This window comes from Cyphomyrmex costatus, unplaced genomic scaffold, assembly GCF_001594065.2.
Source record: "Cyphomyrmex costatus isolate MS0001 unplaced genomic scaffold, Ccosl1.0 scaffold526, whole genome shotgun sequence".
NCBI classification, from domain to species: Eukaryota; Metazoa; Arthropoda; class Insecta; order Hymenoptera; family Formicidae; genus Cyphomyrmex; species Cyphomyrmex costatus.
In genome coordinates, this window is record NW_017279491.1 from 367,020 (window position 1) to 393,273 (window position 26,254).

The window sequence follows — 26,254 nt, forward strand, 5'->3', positions numbered from 1 at the left end:
AATGGTGTAAAGAAAACACATAGTTGCTTTAAAAAAAATATGTATACAAAATGGATAATTTTTTAAATACGCAACTATGTGTTTTCTTTACACCATTTGATTTATTTCATTATTCTGTTCACAAAAGTATTAAGGTACGATAATCAAAAAGTCAACAGTTTACGAGTTATTTAACATTTTGTGTCAATATGTATCAAAATAAAGTGTAAAATATCTCGAAAATACTATTGGTTTTTTGGTATCTCTACCTTAACACTTTTATATGCAAAATAATTCGAGGAATTACGTAATCTAAAAAAAATTACATAATTCCATTTAAAAAAGTGGAGGTGACCTTCATATCTTTTTAGCGCCTCCACCAAAAAAACAATTATTGACATCACATTATGTGCCCCTCGAAACCAAGCAACTTTTGTTTGACACTTTTTCTTCTATTGTCAAAAACAAGCGAGTTATTCAGGTGACCTGTTTTAAATGGCCCTCCCTGTATATATCTATCTGATATGTATACACATATACACACACCTTTAGATACTCTATAAATTATTTTATTAACTACAGAACATCAAGAGATAAATTTCTATAGATATTATATATACATGTATGAACACGGGTAAGTAGGACATATGTATATCAAGATAATGTAAAATTACAATTCGTATTTCAGAAGCTACATTTGCGAGAGAGGGTGCAATGCTTGCGCGATACAATACTGCACCGGTGACGTTGCGTCGGTTGGCGTCGGTGCGTATGCTCATGGTGTGCCGTGGTGTGCCGTGGTGTGCCGGTCCGCCGATTCTCGTTCATGCATCGGAGCGAGCCGAGTATCGCGAGGTGAAGGGGATTTCTGCAACAGTCCGGTCTGTCAGTAAGAATCGGGATTTCGTGTGGTTCAGACACGTCGGAGTCTCTCTCCCCACTGTTCACTTGCGTGTGACACGAGCGAGCAGCACGTGTTCGCAACGTCTGGCTCTGGCGTGCACGCGCGCGCACTTGTCTATCTCTCATTCACACGAATATACGTCGATACACGCGCACCGAAGCACACGTGTTAAGTGTCGACCCTGTTCACCTTGCCGATTTGTGCCGGTCCGGTTGTAAAGGAACACCGTAAAAGGCTATCAAGTGTTCTGTCGTTTTCGTCACGATGATCGGGTTTTTAAGAAGCCGCCTAGCTGGATAGAGCATACGAGAAAGACATTTATTCCAATAGGATCGAGATAAATCTCTGCAGGGTTATGGGGAAGCTGAAGACTTAACGATTGAAAGAATCCCTTGTCTGCAGGAGGGTGAATTTAACGAACGAGAAGGTGAACAGATTAAAGAGTGATTTTACCGTTACGCGTTTAACACTAAATATGGTCCTCAATCTTGAATTTTATTTTATAAATATGCCTTACTTTCTTTAGCTTCTCCGCTTTTAGCAGAAGACATTTCTTTTTTGTTTTGTCTATAAGTTTTAACAGTAAAACATGGGAAAAGTCGTGTTCAGAGATGACAGAAAAGAAGACGAATGACCAGTCTGGACCGGTCGCATTTAGCGTCGGATGCTCGATGAGAACCATGAGAATGCGGTTCCTCGATTTCGCCAGAGTGGACAAGCTGTCTGCGATAAACGAGCCGGTCGCGTGCGAGACAAACGCGTGGAAGTACAGGGCCGGCTACTTATTTTTATTATTGAAGGAAAAAACAAAATTTTTCCTTCAACTCTTTTCTGACAAGCCTTAATTTTTTAGAATACTAACGACCAGTCCGAATACAGTCACAAATACTAAATACTTTTTTCTCATGATAATATTCATTATTACAGATGAATAAACAGTTTGCCCGAAATCTTTGTTGACAGAATCATCCTGTCATTGATAAAAATCATTATATTACATATAATTGTTGTTACTATTTAATATTTATACAGCAGTAGTAATTATAAAAATAAAACTCTTAATCATGAATTATTTTACTATGCAATTATAGCCATACAAATACCGAACATTTTTCTCTCAGGGTAGTATTGATTATTATAGACGACAGTTCGTCCGAAAAATTATTCTTTATTGAGAGAAACATCTCTGTTATATTTGTAGACAAAAATTACGCGCGTTTACACGTGCTCCTTCAGACTTTCTAGATTAATAATGTTCTTAATAATGTGTAAATTGATCTGGAAGTTTCTTTAGGATAGGGAAGAGATTTATATTAAATTTTAACTAAATATTACTAAAACGGAATATTATTACTTTTTTAAATACTGCCTGTATTATTACGTGAAAAATTCAAAAACGGCGACACTGTTTGTCTCGCACCGACCCTGTATGGAAACGTTTGCATTCACAATAAAGGCCACAGCACCGTTCGCGATCAGTTGGCGTTGCTAAGCGCGCTGACGATTTTTAAAAGTCCACGTCCGTCTCTTCTGTCTTGTCTGTTCCACAAGGCAACTTTTATGTCCATTTCTTATTTCTGTCAATATAGATTAACTTAAATTTCAACACTTGTTTTTCATCTTTTTCCAATATTTAAAACTATTATAGAAAAAGGATGAAGAGTTAGTTAAACCAAATCAAAATTAAATTATATTGGTAGAAATGAGCATTATAGAAACACATATAAGTTTGATAGGAATATATAGAGGGAGTCGACGTTCAAAGTTATCACTACTAGAAATTTTGCGGTCGAATCGCTGGGATAAGCGCGATTCGTATCTTAAGTAATGGGAAATGATGCGATAGGAAGCAAAAAGTGGCAGCGATGGCCAAGAATAGAGCAGATTCCATCGAGTTCTTTGAACGTTCAACTTCTCTCTCTTTCTACAGAAAGATAGAAAGAGAGAAACCTCGGTATAAAATTTTTTAACTTTCCAGTTATTGATAAATCCCCAATGTAAACTTAATTTTTTAGAATCAATTTTCATTAATGATCGAACGTTAATTCAATCCTTCGAAGACACAATAAATTATCGCATAAAAATATTCTTGAATAAGTATCTAATTTTGAACAATTTGCATTCGATTTTTTTCTGGATCTTTCCTATAACCTGAGAGTCTGACAGTTAATTTATTTTATATTAAGACTTTTAATCAATATTTACATACATAAAAATATTCTATTGCTAAGAAAAGTAATGATTCGATTTACTTTTTTTTTCTTTAAGTAACAGTTATCTTTGACAAAGAATATTTTCTTGATTATAATTTCAAAATTATATAACGAAAAATATAATTTGCGTCCTAATAGGTTCTAAAATATTTTATCTCGTTTCTCCGGCATAAAATAATACAATCTCGTGACAACAATGATTTATATACAAAGGATTAAAATATCTATTCGTTCCGATAAATAAACTAATTTATCATATGGTATCAAAATGTACTTAATAGACAGTTACGAGTATAGGATCGCGTCAATGAAAACCCCCATAGGTTTTAGTAATTCTGATGCCAGCTGATGATGCTCGTTACGCTTTGCTGCTCGTGATAAGTATTGCTATAAAAAATGAAAAAAACGAACTTGAGGACAGACGGGAGGGCCACATGGCACGGGGTCGCGTTTGCACGAAAGTTTACAATTCCAATTGCGAATAGTTGTTTTACTTATAGAACCGCTAAAAATAGCGCAACTTCAGCGTTGGGTCATCTTCTTCGGAAAGGATAGAATGGTAGTCTCGATCAGGATGTGCCGGAAACTCCAGGAAGTCCATTGTCCAGATCGCATTGTTTCACAAGTGTTTATACATAAATGGTCCTGCTAACGTCGCGATGTGATCATCGAATAACATCGCAGGCTGCATGTTGATGCTTTATTTCACGGAACATTTAAATTTAATTTTTTTTTGCAATTTTTTTTGTAATAATCCGCTCTTCTTTTTGCGATTTTGCATTTCTTGGTGCTAAAGCAGTTGACTGAAACATCAGTTAACGGTTAAAGAATAATAATAAACGCGTTGAATAATAACGCATCTGTTGAGCTCATCGTAAACTGGTCTTTATTCAAAATTTGAACCGAGACCATCCAGAATAAGTTCACGCGATCCAGCGGCGGTTTAATACAGATCTCTATCAATTAAATGTAAATTTGAACCTGAATGTAAACCGGTTTAAACCACTCTTCAGCGGAGTTGATATTCGGTTATGCTTTAAAACCTTTACGCGAAATGGAGACCGATCATTAATGTATTATATTGTTAAAGAATATCTTTTTTTTTTAATCAGATGAAACTAAAGTTAGCGAAGTGATACAAAAAACAATACAATTATTGTCGATTAAAAATAAATTTAAATCTGTGTGTAAATAAATTAAAAATAGATTTATATCACTCTCCTTAGTGGAATTGATATTCAGTTATGTCATATTAATCAAAATTTTTTACGAAGGAGACTTAATTAAATCAATAGATTGTTAAACGGTAACTTTTTTTGCGATGAAATATGATGAAACTTAAGTTGAAAAGCGAAGCAAAATTACAAATTATTGCTGATTAATCAAAGATTTTTGGTAATATAATGGCATATACTATATATTCTTTAGAAGCAAGAAAATTTATGTATCAGTATAAAGAAAATTTCTGCAAGCTATATATTAAAATATTTTTTAATAAAACAACATTTACAATTGATTGATTGTATTTTTATAATCGATAAATAACCATATAAAATTGAATTAGTCCTACGAAAAAATAAACATGAATGTCGTATGACAACAGAAATAAAAACTAAATATAATTTTATTCTATTTCGAAATAAAAAGAGACTTTCGATATAGTTTACAAGTGTGTTCTATTAACTGCTGCAAATATTGTTTTATTGAAAAATATTTATATTTTAATATTTATATTTCTTTTGCAAGAATTCATTATATTTATGTATTTTCTCGCTTTTATATCATTTGTCTAAATATCCGAGGTCAGGATATGTAGACTTTAAAAGGAGTTTTAAAATTCTATTATCGGAAATATCATCGTAATTCAGGATAACATTTTCAGAACGTCATCTTCAAACTGATCAAGGTTATGTGTACATTCCTAAGAAATACGAAAGGACATTAAACATTCATTGCCTATCGCTGTACCAGACGGTGATAATTTGAAAATCGTCGCTATTTGAAAATCGTGGATGCCACTCGTAATGCGATGATTAGGATAGGTATCATTGCTGGCCATAATTCGTGATTGTAAGAGTACCATAAGAAGATTATTTCGTCAAGAAAATGATCAGCAATTTTTCAATTTTAACAAAGAACTATAAGTTTGAACCATATAGAGTCGTCAGCAGTTACAATGAAACCAACGCTATACGATTGTCAACTGCGACAGTCAAGGTTCTATCAAGCAGTATTGGACCATCACTGACAAACGACTAACTGATAAATGACTTGTAAAGTTTTGGGCCATAACTGACAAATGACTGGCTAAAATAATTGAGTCAATACTATCTGCCAGTACTGGACCAAGTTATCATCCAGTACTTAACCAGTATTGGACCAGTAGTTTACCAGTACTGCATCAATACCTGAACTATGGCAGTCAATACTGGCCCAGTACTAACCGATTGTAACCCTATATGGATTCCTGTCCATTTTTTTATTCCGTCACAGAATTGAGTATAGAAATATTATATTAAATATTAAAAAAAGGCATTTAAGAGATCGGCTTAGAAAAATTATAAGAGCGACAATCAAACTTTGATTAATTTAATTGTGTTCGATTCGAAAATTTGTTTTCTAAGGATTTTCGGTATAGGATAATATAATATCATAAAGGAGTTTTATTAGAAAATCACTCATTAAGCTTGCAGAATCACAGGAAAAAGAATCTTAAAACTTAAGACTGCCTGAGATATAATTTAAAAGCGTATATATACCAGAAATTTGATCGCGCGATTCAATATAATGAACTCATCAGGCGTCGCGGCGTCGTCATAATTCTTTTAACATTCGTTTTCTTTTGTACCACGTTCGTTGATTTTTTTCTCGATGTATTATATATTCTACAAGAAAATTGCCAATGACTTATCTTGAACTGATTCGTGTCTTGCGGGCGCCGCGGCGATCTTAAAATCGCGATGATATTCAACGCGATTGTTGGCGATATCAAAGAGAGTCATTTAAGGAAGACAAACAATTCGATCTTGCGCATTCGGAGATTGCTTGCTCTGGCGTTGTTTGCTTAGTTACTAATAATTATTAAGATACGGTCGTGACTTTCATACGGTCCCATTGGCGCGGCACAAACAATCGGCGCGATTGGCACGATGGAAAAGAGCGATTACGTCGACGCTTACGTCGCGGCCGCATCCTCGTATGCGATGGATTAAATTGAAATGTCACCGAAGGCTCGTCGAATTAATTAACCGCACTCGTGTGTAAGTTGACGCATACGTGGAATAAGTATCGGCGGTACGTTATCGTCGATCGGCGTCGTCAGTCGACCTCGTGTCTTGCAGCGAAACAATTTGTAGTGAATTATGTGAGTAGTATAGTGTATATAATTGTTTTTATATAGATGAGAGTATGAAGTCTGAATTCATTAGAAATATAATATATGTTATATACATATAGTAATTTATATATATATATATATGTATAATAAAATATTATTTTCTGTTTCACATAAAATTACCTCCATTTTCGTGTAATTTCAGATAAATTAATACAATTTCTTATTTTTACATTGGTGAACTTAATGTCATATATCATTAATATTATTATATATTAATCACGAAAAATTAATAAAATTATTATACAATATATCTGATATATGTAATATAGTTATATAATAAAAAAATGTTTATAATTGAAAATTAATTTTTTTACATTGGTGAAACACTTAATGTCTATTTTTTGATATTGTATACTATTATATTATATAACATTATATTGTATACGATAAAAAATATTAAATGTTTGGTTAATATAAAAATATAAAATTATGGTATATATATATACGTTAATTTATCTTAAGTTACAAGAAAAGGAAGATAATTTTATCATTGTTTAAGCTCTAATTAGAACGTCTAGTTCCAATACATAACAAAAATGAAATAAAAATTAAGAAATTTTCTAGCTATAATTGCATAATATTTACACATTCCATTCGTATTATCTCTTTTATGTCATGAGAGTATATTCTTGAGAAAAGAGATTTGTTAGAAGGTCAGTTGAAAATAATTCATACCGTTCAGGTTAATTGAGAAGCACTTCGGGTTTGTACAAAGATTGCATATGGCGTAGATCGTTGTATCATAATTAAGGACGACAGTATTACCGGTTTCGTATATAATCGCTACAATGATTCGATAAGAGTCTGATTGCCGGAAAGCGCTGTCACACGTGTATCCGCGTGGGAACTAGGCGAGACGATGTATGTGTCACAGATACGGAAAACGATCGTATCCAAACGGTCTATTTGTTCGGTAATTAGACGAACTCGTGTATTAAACCCACCAGGGACTAGAGATAATCGCGCATGAAACGATGTTCGGGGCAAGGGTAATTTAATAATTGGCACACCCACGAGCTTCTCACTTAATTATCGCGAGGTCGACAAGGCCAACGAAAGGACTCTATGTGTCTGTTCACCTTGAATCTTTCAAGTTGTTTCGTTTCGGACTTCTTAGAAAAATTTCTCTTCTTAGGAAAGAATTTAATTTCATAAAAAAATAAACTTTTGGAGCGCAGATTGCTGATCGCAAGAGTTCGTATACTGATTCTATATATGTGCTCGAATATAATTTGCAGTAGCAATCAATTTTTATTGATAACTTATCGTTAGAAACAATTATTAATAGTCAGATAATTTTAATTTATTTTTGTGATTCTTTTATACATGGGTTATTTCGAGAAACTTTATTTTAAGATTGCGTTGTTCACGTACGTAGTTAAAATTGTCATTTTAATGTATTGTGAGAAATATCTTGATCGTCCATTATTAGCATCGCTGAGATCTCCCTAATTTTAGTATTTTTCGCGCGTTGAAATACTATATTTCGATGGATTTTTAAATATGGAATTAATATAGACACAAGCGTCTCACGTGAGACCAAAGCATATTTGATTAAACTTTATCAAACCGGTTATGTTAAGTCGAATGAGCTGCAGGTTCCAATTTTAATAGGCGCGGCATATAGTATTTCATTTTTGTCTTTAATTATCTTAATTATGTGGTATCTAATCGATATATATTAATTTAAAATGTTATCTAACACCGTTATGTTCCAAAGCATACTGTTTTCTAATTAATAGATAGAATTTGTTGTGCATAATATATAATTGATAGTTAAAGTGTATCTTGTAAAATAACATTTTAAAGTTATGTAAAACGTCTTTTATTTAACGCAATCATAATGTTAATGTGCTAAAACGCGATGTCTAGATTTTTCTAATAGAAAATGGGAGAATACTGAAATATAAAAACATTTAAATAATGATTGTCGACAGGTGACCGCATCGGATGTTATCGGATAGCTACCTTGGCAAATCGATAAATTCCCGAAGAGGAAACTGGAGAGAAATTAGATTGCCGTTTGATCGACCATTGTACACGCGGCCACTCGGTCTTCGAAGCTACCAAATCGCAGTGTAACTTCTAACACAAGCCACTGTGCGAGCAGAGGGAAAGGAAGAAGTGTGCTAAAAGAAAAAGCAGCAGAAACATGGCGCACGAAAACGGGATAAACGGCGGTGATACCGATTCGGAGACGGTGGAATTGAATCCATTGAGGAGAACGAGATTCCACGTAAATCGGGTCGACAGTCTCGAAGGTCGTGCCAGTCTTCTGGGCGAGCAAGAGACCAAGAAGTCGTCCCTCAGATACATGACCAGGGAGGCCTTGCCCAGACTAGACAATTACAGGAACATCATGAGCATCCAAGCGGCCCACAGACCCTCCTTAGACGAGTTGCACAATCCCACTCTTCTCAATAAGGTGAGGCCTTAATGACCACTCCAAAGGCAACATTGTTGTCGCATGAATTCAACACTCTTTTGTCATTGATAAAATATGTCGGAAACATTCAGTATAATGTGCAGAATCTTTTTTAATTATAAAAATATATATTGACAATTTAATGTTTTATCAGAAATATCTTGATTCTCCATATTTGTTGAAATCTCCATATTTTTAATATATTTCCCGCATATCAAGATAACATTTCGCTGGATTATTTTTAAATATAAACGCAATTGATATAGATGAACATTTCATACGAGGTTAAAGCATAAAATTTTGGATGAAATTAATGTGCGATAGCAATATCCCTTTGTTGTACAGTTTGTATTATACAATTACTACTTTTCACGTATAAGATAGATTGAGTTATCTACGCGAAGGAAGTAAACATTTGCGAGAGTGTCGTATGATATGCTGCGGCATATTATGATATCGTCTAAAATTTTATTCAACGAGACGTGTTATGCGATGACGATAAAGTGAAGAGATTGCGAGAAATGTTAATATTCCACGTGATTACGGTATAATAATGAAGCGTAGCGAGACATTGCCGATAAGCTCAATACTCAACGATAACGAGTGACACATTGCGAGGAAAGTTCGCATGTTGCGTGTGGTATAATTTATGATCGTTCGTTCATTAATGTAATATGTACAAAAATTAATATTTCTTTTTACGATGAATAATGAATTTCTCAGAAGGATTGCGAAAACGAGAAATGTAAGAAAGCTTTTACGTGGAAAGCTTATTAAGCCGTGATGCTGCGGCAAAAAGCAGAGGCACGTATATATACATATTATACATAGGCATGTACGATCATAAACGGCACGAGATAAAAACAGCGAATCTATCACGTCAGTACATATGTCGAACGAATCCTTGAAGATAATACACGCGTTCTCGAGTGGCAGAGACGCGACACGCGTAATTCTGACATTCATCCGATTTTTTTACTTTTTATCTACGACCCCGTTCTCTCGTATATAGAATGAATATCTAAAATTAAACAGAAATCTTACATGCGGGCTGCATAATATACCTATGTTTAGTATCGCGGATGATTGCAGCCGCAGCATGTTTCTAGATACGTGCTCCAAAAGATAGCCCAAGAAAGCGTGTATTACTTACAATTAGCGATTAACCGTCCCAAATTAGGGGGGACAGTTCCAAATTTTATCTCTTCGTCCCACTTTACGACGCGTTCCAAATTTTGTTCCAAATTGAGAACATGATTATTCCGCCTTGTGTAAATATAAATGTAAAATAGAATTTTCAATTAATATGTAAAGAATTTTTACAATTTTTTATTTAAAAACCCCGATATTATTTATAAAATATATATTCAGTATAAAATACATTCGATAGAAAAGTATTTTAAAAGTAATTTTAAAGAATAAAATATGATCTTGTAACTCTCTCTTGACGTAATTTTTGTTGTTATTTCATGTGTGGTGTTGTACATTAAATGTTATTAGTTATTTAAATATAACAATATGATATTGTTTATGTGTTTCATTAACAATTATTTAAAAAATGTTTATATATTCAAATTTAATTATGATAATATTGAATTTTTTAAATGTCTTTTTTGCTTTTTTACGAAAAATTGGTAATTATCTTAATTAGTGTAATAATATAATCGGTTTTCCTGTATAAAATCTCACTTATGATTGATCGCGCGATTAAAATTTTCGTTATGTAGAAGTTTCTTGTTTTTTTCGCAAATATTGTCACTGATATCTTTTTTCTAGGATTGTACCACGTATAGCGATTAGTGGATATAACGCATACACAGAGCGTGTAACATAATAGCTCAGCACATGCTCTTTTCTGCCAGCGTGGTCAACACGCGGTATTAATTACGTTCGCTCAAATGATTCGTAAATCATCGTGCAATTGCAGAGATTGTTAATTGTGCAATTAATCCGCCGTTGAACGCAAGCGTGGCGCCGAGATTCCGTCTCGTGGTGACGTATCCACGTTGGCAAAAGTTCAGGCGGAAAAGTTCTTGGTTTATTTATCTCTCCCGTTCAAACGGGAGTGGAAAACGCGATACCGCGAACGTAAATATGGAACGTAACACTGAATTTTTATTGCCTTGACGTGACGATTCGTCGACGACGGCACGACTTTACGATGCCACGAGCACCGTTATCAAGCGGTGTAACACTGGTGCACCGCGAAATCAAATATTTGCAATGACTACTTTCGAGCACATAATTTATATTTTAGGAGTATTATTTTAGATATATGACGGATGTTGCATTAATTGCAGTTACATAGTGCTTACTCAATTCAAACAAGTCTAATCTCTGACTTAATCTTAATTACGTATACCAAACTGTCTTTGTCATTTATTATTGGATGTAATGTTTTTTTTTCAAATATTTATGTGATAAATATTTTTTTTAATTTATTAAAATTTATATCTTTGTTTCCCAATAATTTATTCATATTTTTTTCGTGTAATTTGGATATTTGAAAGACTTATTCTCTAATTCTAAATGTTGATGTAGGCGTTAATGTAGCACGATGTAGCAATGATTGCAATTATAATGTGCTGCATTCGAGTGAATTAATATACGAATACGAAAAAATTATTCAGTAGACTCATTTACGTTCTTTTTCAACAATGAATCAGTCTGATACGTCCAAAAACGTTATCCAAGCGTGAAGCGAATGCTGATTGTCCTTGTGATACTTCAAATAGAAGTACGCGGTCGAATCGTTTGGTAATGTTCGATTTCATTTCCGCCGGGCAATGCCCGTACGAATTTTTATTTACTCAGCAATTAAAATTCTTACGAGGTAAAAATAATGCAAACTTTATCTATTTGACGTTTACACACGATTAATATTTGCACCGTTGCGAAAAATAATGGTTCCATTAACGCATATTATTTTTTAAATTTCGAAAAAAAGCATTCTAATTTTTCAAAATAATTAATACTCTCACAATTGCAATTTTGTAGGATTTATATATATCGTGCAAACGATAAAAAAATATAAATAATATGTGTAGAAGGGCTACGAGCCAGATATCAAGTAATAAATTATTTAATAATTTTGAAAACATTTTACATAAAACAAGAAATCGAAAGTCACATAGAATTAAAAAATTTTTATAAACAATAATTATAAAAAATAACATAAACGCAAACAAAAGTTAGATAAATATATATACTAAAATATAAATTATAAAATATAACAATTATAAACAGACGTTTTGACCTCGCTTAGGTCATTTATGTTATTATAATTATTGTTTACAAAAATTTTTTAATTCTATGTGACTTTCGATTTCTTGTTTTATGTGAAATGTTTTCAAAATTATTAAATAATTTATTACTTGATATCTGGCTTGTAGCTCTTCTACACATATTATTTAAATTATTGAAATTTAAATTATTTAAATCATACTATTTATACTAATTTATAAAAAAATATATTAGACACCAGTTGTTTGATATAACAAATTCAATTGAACAGGACGAAAATGAAAAAGGATTTTCTCATTTTGTAGATTTTACACGTGCAGAATCGAAAGGTTATTTAAATAGTTCGAGAGGAGACTAAAGAGAAAGGGGATAAAACACGGTTGACCGCTCACGTGAAGGAATGACATGATTGCATACTGGGTCACGGAGAATTAGTGTATATGTATATTTAAACAAATTCAGAAAAAGCGTCACGTAGATCATGACTCGCGCTCTGCACGGCATAAATATCGATGAAACGTCTTATACCAAGAAGAGGTCGGAAAATACATGTGCAAATTCTAAAATCTTATAACTCTAGTACCTACATATGTTATAAAATGTATTTTACTGAAAAGAAAACAAAATATTTTATTAATAAAAAAAGTAGAAAATATTTATAATGCAGGAAAAAGAGAATATCGATCAAGATATTTTAAATGTGTGTAATCAGAGCGTAAATGACTATATGTATGCTTCGCGCGCTCGAGATGAAATATTGATATTCTTCACACTAAGCATACATATGATATTAGAAAAGAAGATGGTATTATGGTCAGTTTACCACCTAAATATAGCGGCTTCTTTTAATTTCTCTTATACATTAGGTGGCAAACTCTTTAATGATATTTTTTCAGATATATTAGATTACATTATTTGTTGCTAAAATATATTATGTTAATATCTCTTTAATGAATTATAAAATACATATATTATTTTATATTTATCATTTGACTATGACATAACATATCTGATATTAAAATTTGGTGTTAAGATGATGTGAAGCAATGCAACAAATATGTACATATAGAAAGTATCAAGTTCAACGTGTTAAGTCAAATTATCTGTGCAACAGATGTTGCGCCGTTAGTCATACTTCATAAATGCGAGTGAGGAAATTTTTTAGACGTGGATTACCACCGCGCATATGAAATCATATGACTCGCTGCAGAATAACTCTTGGGTCAAAGTGAGGACCCGTCACGTTCCCTTGTGCAATTAAACTTCGTCGTTCGAGATGATGACAAATACCCCGAGACAGTCTCATCAACTCGTACTACGCGCTAAGACGACGTAATTCCCGTACGAGGAATCAATCCCTTTGAAAGATCTAGAAGTGTGACACTTGGAAGATTAAATAGGTCCATTTATCACGTACTACGTCGATAGATATCGCGGTAATTAGACAAACGAATTTATGTCACGAGTCTTTGTTATAATTGGACTGTTGATAATTGAGCGACATTTCTCTCACATGTCTCGTCATGTGATATCATTTTTCGGGTCAGGCTGATGTTGTTAATTGGTTGCAATTAGCAATTCTCTGCTTCTTTCTAGACCGTGGCTCAATGTAATACAAATAAAAGAAGTTGATTACCTGCACTACATATAGCGTGTTAAATACCATTGTTATGTTAAGTGTTAATTGTGTTTGAGAAAATGAGGCAAATTTGACAGATTTAGAAGGAAGAATACTTTTGCAAACATTTAGACGTATTTTTTATAAAAAAAAAAAACAGTAATACTTTAACAAGAATTTAATATAAATTAAACCGATCTGAATTGGTCTATATTCACATCCCGCATTCAATGAGACCAAATAGCTTTATTTGTCTTTATGTCAATCGTTTATTACTATTTATATGCGACATTGATTCTTAATAACTACTATATCGTTTAAATAGCTTGACACATGTTGAATTTGCGTGCATGTAAAAGAAAAAATTTTTTTGGTTTAAATCTTGTAACGCCCATCGTTTTAAAAAATTTGCAGAATTGCAACTATAATTATGCTAAATGAGCAAAAAAATATACAAAATTTCAATGACCATATTTTACAATCGTAATTGAGAGATCGGCTATCGATCCAAGTTGGATTTATTATGCTCGAAGAGACAAAATTTCTATTCAAATTTTTAACCCTCAGATTCTACACCCCGACCGTGCAACCGTAACATCCACATGCGAATTTGGTTTTTACGTCTTTGACGTTAATTTTATTATAAAGATGCAGAGCAAAAATAAGTAAAAATATGTGTTTTTTATGGAAAATTTTGTGAATATTTTTGCTGGTGTGAATTCGCAAAAATTTAAATGTAAAATTTAAAGGTTAAAAATATTTTCTTGTATTTTATGAAAGTAAAATTGATAAAATTGATGTAAAAAGGATACATATAAAAGTGCTAAAAGATTAGACTATCAAATCTTTCTTATATTTTTTTTCTCAAATTAATTTTTCTGTGCTATCTATGGTTTTGACGATCAATTGACGCGTTTATTTCGATGCATTTATATTTGCTGCTCGATACAGAGATGTTAATGGACTCAACAAAAAGCGTACTCCGAATAAATCATGAGTCTTTGACAGATAAACGTGTTATTTGGACATACTCGTGGTATGTCGTAGTGGAAGATACGAGCTTGCACAAAAGAACATATAAAAAAAATAATCACCTATATATAGACGACTATAGACGACTTTCATTCTTCCTATATCGTATACCGTCGTAAATTTACGTTTCTTTATGTGTGTCCAATGCGTGTAATGTATTGCATATAAATGTTTGATTAAAAAGTTTCAGTAGCGCGCCTTTGTAGGTTTTGGTCAACTCTTTAAAAGCCATTCTACAATTACGTAAGCGTAGTTGTAAATAGTTATAGTTGTACAAATTAACCAATCACAGTCAAATACGAAGAAAATGTTCGACTGTCAATTCTTACAACTACAGCCACTTATAACTACGTTTACGCGATTGCAGAATGGGCTTAAGAATCTCAGAAATGAGTAACTAGACTTACACCAGCTTCTCATAAAATTACGAAAAATACGCAATGAGATTTTTAAACATAGCCATACAAAATAAAATTTAATGTTTGATCGAATTAGACCATGGTATTTTTATATATTTTGACTTCCTAAAATCGAATTCGCGCGTTTCATTATATCACAATTTTTTTATCGATGGAAAATCAGATTCGGTTTTGTCAAAATAGAATACTGTAATGAGAATACCGTGTGTAATCTCCGGAGTAAAAAATTTTTGTATGTTTATAATTGAATAATTATTATTTGCGATAATATATGTAATAAGAAACTTTCATGTAAAAAAAAGAAAGATATTGATGTAATTTATTTAAAAAAAAGTAAAATTTGTTTTTACTATTACTTGTTTTTAAAGTTTATCTATTTTTTAAAGTAGAGTCATATTTTTTACAAGATTTAATTTACTTGGCTTGTTGCACCCTCTTTATATTTATACTTTTTTTATAAGAGTTTATATGGAAATAAAAGAAATAACCGGTTACATAATAATGAGATTTGGTGAATTATCAAATCCAGAATAGAGATAAATATGAATAGAAGATAGAATTTTGCAAGATCGATTTTATGGAAATGTGCAAGACTTATCTCATTATACTATTATACCCCAGTTTGATGCAAGATATTCGAGAGTGAAATGGAAATCAAGGAATGAATTAATTGTCTGAGATAGAGAGGATTTTAAGTCTCTAAGAGGACGAGTTGCAATCCAATCAAAATCGAATTGACAATAATTGATGATCTAGTTCTTATTACTAATCACTCATGTGATGATGTAAATTTTTAATACGCAAACGAATTACTACATTTCTCTGTGGCATTTATTTAAACCATGTTTGTATTGGTATATTTTGAAGATTTCGATTTGATTTGATTCTTCGATTACTCATTCACTTCCAAGACCTCTGTAAATGTTTCAGCAAGGCTCACTTTACCCGGAAATTATTAATCGATTGTCAGTAATCAAACATATGTCATAAGACATAAATTTTTTTCCATGAAGAGAGAGAGAACAAAGAAGTTTCCTACAATAATGCCATTACTTAAGTTTTAAGTCATAAGCCGTAAAAAAACTAATCACAGTCACATGTGAGAAAAATAATCGACTATGATCGGTTAATTTCTTACGGCTTAAGACTTAAAGCTTAGATAAGACTTATATTGTAAAAATCCTAAAAGACTTAATCTCTCTCTCTCGTTTCTCAGATAATGTTTCAGGATATTTCCAATTTTTTTTCTAATTGAGGGATCTCATGTGTGAAAGGTTTATGAAAGGTTCCGCCACATCGGACGTTACGGTATATTGCAGACATAAAGCCGGCTATACGAGGCTCGTCTTACATAAATCGTTAAAACTTCATTGGCCGTGTGGCGAATCCTTCCTCGAAACCGGAGTCATCTCAATGCCTTCGATAATCGCCTCTAAATCTCTAATCCGCTCGACGAATCTTACCGACTGCTCGGTAAAACGCAAAATCGCCGCCTCTTCATCTACAACAAATCGTTTGGATTCATTTAGAGTCGTCCTTGAAGTCTCTCGGTACGTCGATTATCCTATCGAATTGATGAAGACATTATCTCAATGACACGATGCATAATTCCTCGCATAATTACCTATCGTATTTTATAGACGCAATTGTGCGATACTTATATGTGATGTGCATAGAAAAGTAGTCATCTTTGATGGCATACAATCAAAGAGTGCAACGTTTTGGGAAGTTTATCTAAAGAAATTTTAGGGAAGAACAGGAATACAGCGCTCAGCCAGTCGGAGCATTGATCTTAATTACAAGAATTGTGCAATGCTCAAATAATAATATAAAAACATTTACTGAATTATCTTGATGTCATCTATGAGAATTGAATAGAAATATTGTTTATCGAACGATTTATTTTCAGGGTCCTGGCTCGCATACATTAACTGTTCCACAACTGAAATCCATGGCGTCAGGAGTGAAGTTCGGATGGATTCAAGGAGTACTGATGCGATGTCTTCTCAATATCTGGGGAGTAATGCTTTTTCTACGACTCTCCTGGGTCGTAGCGCAGACCGGAGTGGGTAAGTTTCATTTTATTGAATTATATCTCTCGATTCATTGGCTTTCTGAGATTTTAATGTTGTCGATGTTGTGCCAGGCCAGAGTGTGTTGCTAATTCTCACGACGACGGTAGTCACGACGATTACATCCTTGTCGATGTCAGCAATTAGTACCAACGGTCTTATCAAAGGAGGTACATATTATGCACTAAATAACAGAACCATATATCTACGACATTGGAAATAAAAAAAGAATAAGTAAAAAATATCATTCCTTATAATTGTATGATTTTTTAAATATAATATGAATTTTTTGTTATCTTTCATATAAACAGGGAATGGAAGTAACTCGTTACTTGTAACGAAGTTACAGTTACAAGTTACTTTTTTGGTAACTTTACTGGTAACTGCGTTACTTTCTTTTTTTGGTAACTGTAACGGTAACGAGTTACATTTTTTGGGTAACGGTAACGAAATTTAACTGCATTTTTTATAAATTCTTTTATGTGACTGTACCAAGCTAATTTGTATCAAGCTAATGGATATTTTTATAATTGTTTGCACACATGTAAACTGACTCGATAAATTTTCGCGTTGATTTGATGGCTCAGTTAATCGAAATGTGCATCTTTTTTCTTTTTACAGGTGGAACTTATTATATGATTTCCAGGTCATTGGGACCTGAGTTTGGCGGATCTATAGGTCTTATATTTTCTCTAGCAAACGCTGTCGCCTGTTCCATGTATGTAGTCGGCTTTTGTGAAAGCTTGGTGGATTGTCTCCGCCCTTTCAAGGCCTGCATAGTCGACTGTGCGACCACGGATATCAGGATTATAGGTCTAAACGTTTATATAAATCCATAGCAAAGATAAAAAAATATAATAATTTTGATTAAATAATATTCTCGTGTAAATTTTAATATACATATAACAATTACTTGTATATTTAAACACTGACGTTATTTTCTGTAGTTATTGTGTCGTTAATTGAAGTTGCAATTAATTTAATTATATCGCTTTTAAGTCTTCTTTTAATTCTTGCTTTAAAATCATGTTGAGAGCGATGCGAATTACATTTACTGATTTTATAGGCTGCATAACGATAGTCGTACTCCTGATAATTGTTATAATCGGCTTAGAATGGGAGTCAAAGGCCCAAATATTTTTGCTAATAATTCTTCTCATGGCTATTGGCGATTTTATGATTGGCACTTTCGTGGGCCCTAAGAGTGATTTGGAGAGGGCTCAAGGATTCGTTGGTTATAATGGTAATTGCAACACTTTTTCACGTATATACTCTTTCCATCAGGAGACGCGGTAGTGTCTCCGGCCATGTTCAAAAACTGAAAGACACTACAAGTCTCTTATCCAGAGCCACCAAAGTCCATTTTTGGGAAGTGCATAACTACTAAAATATAAAAAAATTTGAATCGAACGTTGTATGTCCTGAAAGGCGGCATCTCCACGAGTAATTTGAACCAAAAAATTGTTTAATCGGTCGAGCCGTTCTGGAGATACAAGCGGTCGAAAAGTGATAATTTTAATGAAAAATTAAGGAACGTCTTCTTCTTCTTCTTTTTCTCTGTCCGCATTCAAGGCCGTATTAAAACTTTCTAACATCCCCTCTCATCTTTCAGTCACACCTCCACCATCTTCGACCCACCGCACCCCCTCCCCCTTCTCTCCCCCTCCCCCACCACCCCTCTCTTTCGCCGTATTTCACTCCTTTCGTTATATAATATTTTTAAATCATTTTTTTATATATTTGTGATATATTTGTACTCTAAAAAGTAAATGATATCCGAAAAAAATCATATCATGAAAATGAAAAGTTCAAGCCATGTTCAAAAAAGGATACTAAAAAATTTAAACCTTTTTATCTAATAATAATATAATATCATGAAAAGTAACTGATATATTATTAATTAAAGGTACCAGTACAAAGTGAACATACAATACATAAAGTATGTAACTTTCGGCCGATTTTCGAGTCGCTTCCGTCTTCCGCCCCGCGCGCAGATCAAATGTCGCTCGAGCGTCGTGCGGCATTTGAACCGCGCGTGATGAGGTGAGGTGAGGGGGACAATGGAAGGCGGAGGCGATTCGAAAATATAGTAATTATGAGAAGTCATGGATATTGAATTAATTTTATTATATTAATTTTTTCATTAATTTGTGATTTATAGCCGAGCTGTTCAAGGAAAATTTTTATCCGAACTATAGATACAGCGAAGGCGTGGAACATAATTTCTTTTCAGTCTTGGCCATTTTCTTCCCAGCGGCAACAGGTATTCTGGCAGGTGCGAATATATCCGGTGACCTGAAGGTGATTTAGTCTTTTTCGTCTATGAGAAATTATTAAAATATCTATAATTAATGCTTACCTTATTATATAATTTACGCAGTTATTGTCTATTTAATTATTTATTAGTTTACATATTCCATAAAATTATCTTCTATACTGTCATAAATTGTTTCCTCCATCGATGAGTGATAAAAAAAATTATTTATTATTTTCAATTTTTACTTGATTATAATTACTGAAATCTACAAGTATAATATTTTATGTGATGTCAACGCGAAAGTTTCGTGTCATTTTTTAATCTTATTTTTAATTTGAAAGGATCCACAAATAGCGATACCGAAAGGCACACTACTCGCGATTTTACTGACGTCATTGTCATATTTGATGATGGCGATTATGGTCGGCGGTACCGTTATGCGAGACGCGACCGGCAACGTTACTGATTTATGGACGACGTACAATAGCTCTCTTTTGGCTCTGTCGATGTCTAGTGCAGACAATGACACTGCGATCGAAAACAGTACAGTTATCGAGAATATCACTCGTACATCCTGGAGTATATATGGAACGGATTTTAACTGTACCGCAGGATGCAAATATGGCACCCACAATAGCTTCGAGGTGCATAAAATTATAAATTATAAATTATTATTATTATTATTTACAAATTATAAATTAATTATAAATTATTATTTACAAATAAGACTAATCTCTGAAGATATTAATTAAATAAAAATAAGAGTTACGTGTTAAATTTGGACGATCATTGATATTAAAGACTATAGTAGATAATGAATAGTAATTATCAATTATTAAGAAATAATATTATACGAAAAAACTGAAATAAGCAAATGATACTATTGATTATTTCTAGGTGATACAATTAGTTTCTGGTTTTGGACCTATTATCTATGCCGGTTGTTTCGCGGCAACAATTTCAAGTGCCTTAGCATCGCTAGTTTCAGCGCCGAAAGTATTTCAAGCTCTATGCCTTGACAAACTATATCCAGGAATTGCGTGGTTTAGTGGAGAGAAAGATAAGGAGCCGATTCGCGGTTATTTACTTACTTTCATTATCGCTGTCGCTTTTATTTTAATAGGTAAGTGATAATTTTATACATGTATATGTATATATATATACACCGAAAAATTTGTTTCTTTTATATATATATATATATATATATATACAAGCACATATACATATTTCAATTTTTTTCAGGTGAATTGAATGCGATTGCGCCGCTAATTTCGAACTTTTTCTTGGCTGCCTATACTCTTATCAATTTCAGTACGTTCCATGCTTCCTTGGCTAAGCCGATCGGGTGGCGACCAACTTTCAAGGTATTATAGCGAAAAAATGTAATATCTATGACAATATTATTTTTACTCTTTTATATTATTTCATTCCTTTTTTTTAGTATTATAATATGTGGCTCAGTCTCGCTGGTGCTATTCTTTGCGTTTCTGTGATGTTTCTGATCTCATGGTGGACGGCTCTAATAACATTATGCGTAGTCTTAGCACTATATTTAGTAGTCTCATACAGAAAACCTGGTAATTCACACAATAAAAATTTATCTTTATTTAACGCTGCTTTTTTCAATACACTGTACTCTTTATGAAAATATATTACAGATGTAAATTGGGGCTCAACTACACAAGCCCAGACTTACAATAACGCGTTAACTGCGGTGCAACAACTGGATCGGGTTGAAGAGCATGTGAAAAATTACAGACCGCAACTCTTGGTTCTTACTGGCGCGCCCAACGCGAGATCATCTCTTGTCGATTTCGCTCATCATATTACTAAACATCAGAGTTTATTTATTTGTGGTCATATCATTGAGGTGCCATATCATTGTTTCTATTTTTGCCGATTTGCTGTACCTATTCAACAGATAATATAACTTATATTTATGTTCTTCAGACACCCATATCATACAAAACGCGCAACAGCATGGTGCAGAACTGTTCTTCTTGGCTCAGGGCGAACAAGATCAAGGCGTTTTACTCACTGGTAGACAGTTCGAATTTTCAAGACGGTGCTACTTCGCTCTTACAAGCTGCTGGACTTGGAAAAATGAGGCCCAATATCCTGCTAATGGGTTACAAGCAAGATTGGGCTACTTGTCCTCGAGAAAATTTGAATATGTATTTCAATGTCATGCAGTAAGTCCTCTCTTTCTCTCTGTCTCTGTATGTGTGTGTGTCTCACACTTTAGATAATTTAAAATAGAAAAAACTTTTCCTGTATCTTATAGTAAAGCTCTAGATATGCATATAGCAGTGGTGCTTCTTCGACTTCAAGAAGGCTTAGATAGCAGTGCGATCGGAGATATCGAAGATCAAAAGAGACTTGCGCCTACTTCGATACCGGGCAATCAAAGTTTCTCGCAGCTTAGCCAAGGTTTTTGACAAAAATTAAATTTTCTTTTGGAAAATAAAAGGGCTCAGAGCCAGTAAAGTATGATAAATATTTTAATCGCAAATAAAATTGATGGTTACTTACGTATATACAAGAGTTACACGAATATAATAATTTTTACAAATTTAAATTCAAAAATAATCTATCAAACGTTTCGATCGGATCATTTTCAATGATACAGTAATATTTTAGTTATAATCGCAAAATTATTAAAATCTATAAGTATAAACATATCTTCTTGTCATGTGTCATAAGGTTGTGTGTCAATAAATAAAAATAATCTAATTTATTTTTAAATACAGTAAAGAATCTTATGTAGAGATTCAGTTAATAGGATATCGATATTAACATCGTAGTATAAAATAATCAAATTTGTTTTTGAATTCGGTAAAGATACGAATCTTATGTAGAGATTCAGTTAATAAAATATCGATGATCAACTTCATGGTAAGATTTATTTCTAAACGCAACATTGCAAATAAAGTAAAGAACTGTTCCCGACCATGTTTGATAACGTAATGTTATTTGCGATTAAAATGTTTATCGTACTTTACTGGCTCTGAGCTCTTTTATTTTCCAAATTATTAAATTTTCTTATTTTCTAATATATATCTAATATATCTGACGTATTAGTTGTTGCATGATACACTACTGCTCAAAAGTCTAGAATATCTCTAATTTTTGAAAAAAAGAAAAACAATTTTATTATGGGTGTACAACTTTGTTCCCGCCGTTTTTACAGGTATAAATTTATACCTGTAAAAACAGGTATAAATTTATACCTGTAAAACAAAGTTGTACACCCATTAATATTGTAAATATACAAAGTTTATGTTATTAGTTTATATATATAAAGTTTATGTTATTTCAATAATAAATTTTTTCCAAGAATATACATTCACAAAAAAATCGATATTAATAAAATAATTTATCTGTAAAGAATAGTGTTTTTGTATAAAAACTATAGAGTACTCCAAATTTGTGAGCGATAGTGTATAATATATCTTTTTCTGGAGTGATGCTTAATAAATTATAATTATTACAGCTAGTAGCACATCTGACATATCAATCCCTGGCAGTCCTGCACCGAGACGTTCAAAAACAATTAACGAATATCCTAATCCATCTTCCGAGGAGCAACGCGAAAATCGACCAAATATAGTACCAATCACAAATATACTTAATGTAGTAACGAAGTTTCAACGGAAACATAAAAAGGGTACTATTGATGTGTGGTGGTTGTATGATGACGGTGGTCTAACGCTTCTGTTACCCTACATTATCAGTAACAGACGTAATTGGTCTAACAGCAAATTGAGAGTATTCGCACTTTCTAACAAGAACTCTGAATTGGAGTATGAACAAAGGAAGCAAGTATCAATTTTTGACGATGAGTTTTTTCTAGAAATAATTACGTAAAATAATTTTTTTTTTGGTGATATTAATATTAATTTTTTTTGTAGTATGGCAAGTCTCCTGTCGAAATTCCGGATAGACTATTCTGCACTAAAAGTTATACCGGATATCTCGAAGCCAGCACAAACTGGTACAAAGACGTTCTTTGATTCGTTAATAGCCGACTTTCAGGAATCAACCGATTCGAAAAATTCTGACGACGATGATATGAGTAATTTCAAATGTATTCTATGAGTAGTATAAAATGAAACTAATAAGCTACTTTTTCTATCGATGTATACCATATAACAATCTTTTTTTTAGATGTTATTAAAGATTCGGAACTTATGGCGATGAAAGAAAAAACCAATAGACATCTTCGTTTGCGTGAATTATTACTTGAAAATTCTATGGAAGCCAACTTAGTCGTTATGTAAGTAATATTTGTCATAAATTTTTATGTTGACAAGGTAGCACACAATCAAATATTCCTCCAATTTTAATAAGTTTCGAATAGATAGATAAAAGTCAAAATAGATAGATAAAAATGAGAAACTTGTATTTTTTTTATAAGTAAAGAAGAGTGACGTATTTTGAATCATATTGTGCTCTCTAATGTATCGATTTGAAGAGAGATAGAGATACACTTATATGATTCAATTCTTTCTAAAGCCTTGTGTCTACAATGTTAAAAATCACTCCGAGATTTCGGATGGAGAAAGAATTAATGAATCGTATTTAAACAATTTCGATCATTTCATCAACGTGATTAGTTAATTTTTTCTTCATCCAAGATTTTAACATTGTGAACACAAGAAGCACAGATGTTAAAATCAGAGAATGTACAGTCTACACCTATTACACATTAACATATCTAAAGCTTGTGAAAATCGAAGGATACTTGATTGTGTTTCTTTATAAGACGGATTGTTTTTTCATTAATATTGATTGATTTATAGGACATTACCGATGCCTCGGAAAGGTGCTGTATCAGCGCCTCTTTACATGGCGTGGCTAGAAACACTTACACGCGACATGCCGCCGTTTTTACTGGTCCGAGGCAATCATACGTCAGTTTTAACGTTTTATTCATAATATTAATGTGAAACTGATTGACGAGATATTGTATTTACAAAGCTATAGAATACGTCACAATAGGTGGCGATATCGCAGTATTACAAGTGAAAAGAAAGACTTAATCATCTGTATACATAGAAAAAATTGATTCGACCATGGCAGAACGAAACATCCAGTGATATATGTATATATGTAATAGAGACAAGCTGATGATGATGAGCCTTTATTATTATATGTAGGAACACATACGCTTGTGAATGAAGCACTATTGAAAAATGTACCTATAATGAATAATCTCTGGAAAAAAATTCAGTTATGTAATAAGAATATATTATTTTTCTTAATGACTGAAAAATATCTCTAGATTCCGAAAAATCTGGACAGTTTCTTGAAATGTATAAAGATCACACAATCAACATTTTATAAATATCTAAAGTAAAGTGATAATTATAATTTGAAGCATTATTTTATCGTTTTTGTATGCAAACTTTTTGTGCCTTATCTTAAATAATACTGTGTTTTATATACAAAGGAATTCAAAGAATTTCTGCAACATTTGTATCGGTGACTTATAAAATTGCACCTATATGTATATTTAATAATAAAAAGACCAATTATCTCTTTTTTCTAAAAACTTTTATATTTCTATATATACATATATTGTATATATGATATATATATATATATATATATGCGAACTTATAAGCTCTTGACAATCTTTGAATACAAAACACAATTATAATAAATTCTGTAAATACTGCACAACTAATTGTATTAAAAGCTGCTTATTTTTGTCTTATAATATTTATAGTGTTTACAAAAGCATCAAGTTTCATCATGAAAATAATGTAAAAAATAAATGTTAATGCTTATAAAATAGAGTGAATTCATACAAAAATTGTAAAAGCAGACGTATATACTGTAGGATTACTTAAACATTACGGTAGTACAAAATGCTAAATTGTCACAACGACACCGATAGTGTCAAAGTATATCGCAATTCTATTTCATATTCTTTATCACTGCGATACTATCAGACGTATTGCAATGTTTCAAGTATATAGCATAATGTCTCATATATATGTCTCATATAAGTTTCACACAGAAATTTTATATCGATTTCTGTTTAAACTTTTAATTACGTAACTTCGTTAGAATATAACAACTATCAGTGCTTTTACATTATCGATAACTTTGCGATACATTATAGGTGATAGAGAGATATTTATTTGAATGCTTCGATGTGAACACGTTTCAGACTAGTTGCGAATGCGTTGCAGGAGTTAGAATACTGATAGTGTACGATCACATTCTTCCTGATTGCATAAGCCTTGCAGATTACAAATAATTTATCGTTGCGTGTATATGTAGACGTTGGGGTGTAGTCTTAATTATAATTTGAATTATAAGTTAATTTTGATTCAATTCTATATCGTAATAAAAGTCAATATTCCAACCCCTCTATATGCATATAGTGTATATATAAAATCAGATTTGTGCCATATTGTGTTACGTGCTTTATAAAGATTAATCCCGTTGAGAACTACAAGATGTAAATGATGTAGCTTTATTCTATAATATATTTTTTGGGATATCGTAGGAAAAAATGCACAAAATAAGCGATAAATAAAACAAAAATACGCATAAATATACTTACTTATTATAGTAAAAAATCTATAGCTGCAACTAGAAATAAAGTCACATGTGTAAAAAACGAAAAATTAAAATAAATGACAAGAATAGAAAGATTATCTTTGCAAAAAGCATAAACATAA

The 26,254-nt window shown here is 32.4% G+C and overlaps 1 protein-coding gene across 3 annotated transcripts; it reads left to right on the forward strand.

The window, feature by feature from the left end:
* Positions 1–1,084: 1,084 nt before the first annotated feature.
* On the forward strand, positions 1,085–24,776 carry Ncc69 (sodium chloride cotransporter 69). 3 transcript variants are annotated; one of them, XM_018546226.1, is made up of 18 exons: positions 1,085–1,310; positions 8,431–8,918; positions 17,140–17,299; positions 17,377–17,472; positions 17,924–18,115; positions 18,369–18,545; positions 19,464–19,603; positions 19,901–20,203; positions 20,457–20,682; positions 20,802–20,923; positions 21,001–21,136; positions 21,218–21,429; positions 21,510–21,751; positions 21,844–21,989; positions 23,053–23,377; positions 23,471–23,646; positions 23,727–23,835; positions 24,362–24,776. In XM_018546226.1, exons 2-18 carry the CDS (start codon positions 8,646–8,648, stop codon positions 24,495–24,497), a joined length of 3,171 nt encoding a protein of 1,056 aa, XP_018401728.1. In that variant the 5' UTR covers positions 1,085–1,310; positions 8,431–8,645; the 3' UTR covers positions 24,498–24,776. The 3 variants fall into 3 exon arrangements, with proteins under 3 accessions (XP_018401728.1, XP_018401730.1, XP_018401729.1); XM_018546228.1 differs by having other exon boundaries at positions 23,471–23,634; XM_018546227.1 differs by lacking the exon at positions 1,085–1,310 and adding an exon at positions 6,441–6,460.
* Positions 24,777–26,254: the final 1,478 nt, after the last annotated feature.